This window comes from Silurus aristotelis, assembly GCF_946808225.1.
Source record: "Silurus aristotelis genome assembly, chromosome: 20".
NCBI lineage: Eukaryota > Metazoa > Chordata > Actinopteri > Siluriformes > Siluridae > Silurus > Silurus aristotelis.
In genome coordinates, this window is record NC_139593.1 from 1 (window position 1) to 2,500 (window position 2,500).

At 42.8% G+C, this 2,500-nt stretch overlaps 1 protein-coding gene across 1 annotated transcript in view; it reads left to right on the forward strand.

Annotated features, from left to right (window-relative positions):
• Positions 1–195: 195 nt before the first annotated feature.
• Positions 196–2,500, forward strand: part of LOC310715611 (integrin alpha-M-like) — a gene marked incomplete at its 3' end in the record, with an annotated part of 231,568 nt that continues 229,263 nt past the window's right edge. The window contains exons 1-2 of the mRNA XM_083522121.1: positions 196–321; positions 1,522–1,652. Coding sequence (XP_083378247.1) covers positions 291–321; positions 1,522–1,652 — 162 coding nt within the window. The 5' untranslated portion in view covers positions 196–290. The remainder of the gene's footprint in view (positions 322–1,521; positions 1,653–2,500) is intronic.

Here is a 2,500-nt window from a genome sequence, read left to right on the forward strand (position 1 = left end):
CTGGGTGTGTATCTGCCTCTCTGTCTATCAATGATGAGATATCTGCCAGACATTTTACAGAAATCTGGTTTTAATTCCAGATTCCATTATATGTCATAGATTTATCAGAGGATTTAGTTCATTGCTCACCTTATGGCCTTCTTAAACAAAGTTTGTTTTATAAAATGAAGTATTTTGTTTTATCTTTTGTTTTGGTGGCGCTGTAGAGTTGCAGTCCGAGCTACACTCATGAATGTGACGAAATCTCATGTTTGAATGGAATTTGTTACCAGTTTAACAGCAGGCTGAACATGGCCACCAACATCACCAGTGCTTTCCATAGTATGTATGTTCTTCATTCCCTAAAGTGTGTATGTTTGTCCTGGTCAGTTGGAACACTGGATATTATATTATTTAAGGGAATCATTCCTGAGTATTGTTCTATAGTCCATCAAAACTAGCTTGGTGTGAAGTCTGTTCTAATGGTCTTACAGGCTCCATTCCATTTTTTTATATGTATCTTGATTAAGGGTGTGGGCTCAGTAGTACTTTTGGGTTGGCTGACACATTCACCAGCTGAACCTTCTGCCTCCCTCTGTATCTCATCTCCACTTCATTAATTGAACAACGGAGGTCTGCAGCACACCAGGGCTCTATTTCAGTGTTCCTGCTTCTGTGAGGGAGTGCTGTTCCCTGTTCGGAAGGGTATGGAGAGAGTTAAAGGATACATCAGAGGTAAAGGAGAATGAGAAAGGAGAAGTAGAAAGACCAGTTTGGGGCCCCTGATTCTCAGCTATGCAAAGCAAGGGAGAGAGAAAACAACTACCAATGCATGGAAGTGCCAGCAAGTGATCATTAACCAGCTGCACAGTTTTGCCAGGGATGCAAGATGGTGGCACTGGACCCACTTGACCCACTGGGCCACATCTTGATGATCTGTTTTGCATCCTGCTCCTCTTCATCAATAACCAGCAACAGTAGTGACTCTGCTGCTTTAGAGCTCAAACTGCTCCAAAAAAGCATTTCAATTGTACGTGGAGGCCATCTCTATGAGGAGAAAGTGAAGGTGTTGCCTGCTAGCTCTCTGCCTGCTCCTGCACAAAAATACTGAAGCACAGCGGCTGCTAATTATGCAAGATGATGCTAGGTTTGTTGAAGGAGGGTGAGGGAGTTTTTAAATTCCATGTTTTCTGGACCCTGGAATGTATTTGTGTGTTCTGCATCATCCTCCAGCTACTCCACTCTCATGTGACTTATGGCACTTACTGACAGCACACTATATTATATATATTTCCTATTATATATTTTTCATTGGAAAATATACATTTTTGTTTGGATTCTGGTTCCTCTCAAGGTTTCTACCTCATGTCATCTCAGGGAGTTTTTCCTTCACCACAGTCACCACTGGCTCACTCATTAGTGACAAACTTCTACATTCTTTTATTTTCACTTTATCTCTATAAAGTTGCTACAAGACAATGTCTATAATAAAGAAAAATAAATCAATTGATTTTAATAGTTTACTGTGTTGCTTCTTAACAGAGTGCACAAAGAGTACAGTGAACCTGGTCTTCCTGTTTGATGGCTCCAGCAGCATGACAACAGAGGACTTTAATAAAAATAAAAAATTCATATGGGATATAATTACTCAAGTCCAAAACTCATCTATCAATGTGAGTACACAACACAACACACAACACCATGTAACCAAATACAAACCCGCAAAACTAAACCCCACTGCACAGCACAACACACTGCACACACTGGATTTGGTTTCTTTCAGTCTTTAATTTTTATCAAGATTGTAATCTTGATGTTTCTTTCTTCGTTCAGAATCTCCTCTTAGTGTCTCTGGTGTTCAGTTGATCCAACAGGAGAGACAATAAACACTTATTGTTAAGGGTTAGGGATTTAGGGTTAGGGGATAGGGGTTAGGGGATAAGGGTTAGGGATGTGGGTTAGAGATTTAGGGTTAGGGGGTAGGGTTTAGGGCATAAGGGTTAGGGATGGGGTTAGGGATTTAGGGTTAGGGGGTAGGGGTTAGGGATTTAGGTTTAGGGACAGGGTTAGTGGTTAATTTTAGGGCTTAGGGATAGGGGTTAGGGACAGGGTTAGGGGGTAGGGATTAGGGATAGGGGTTAGGGACAGGGTTAGGGGGTAGGGGTTGAGGATAGGGGTTAGGGATTTAGGGTTAGAGACAGGGTTAGGGGGTAGGGGTTAGTTTTAGGGGTAAGGGATTTAGGGTTAGGGGGTAGGGGTTGGGGAATGGGGGTTAGGGATTTAGGGTTAGGGACAGGGTTAGGGGTAGGGGTTAGTGTTCGGGGTTAGGGATTTAGGGTTAGGGGATAGGGGTTAGGGGATAAGGGTTAGGGATGTGGGTTAGAGATTTAGGGTTAGGGGGTAGGGGTTAGGGCATAAGGGTTATTGATGGGGTTAGGGATTTAGGGTTAGGGGGTAGGGGTTAGGGATTTAGGGTTAGGGACAGGGTTAGTGGTTAATTTTAGGGGTTAGGGATAGGGGT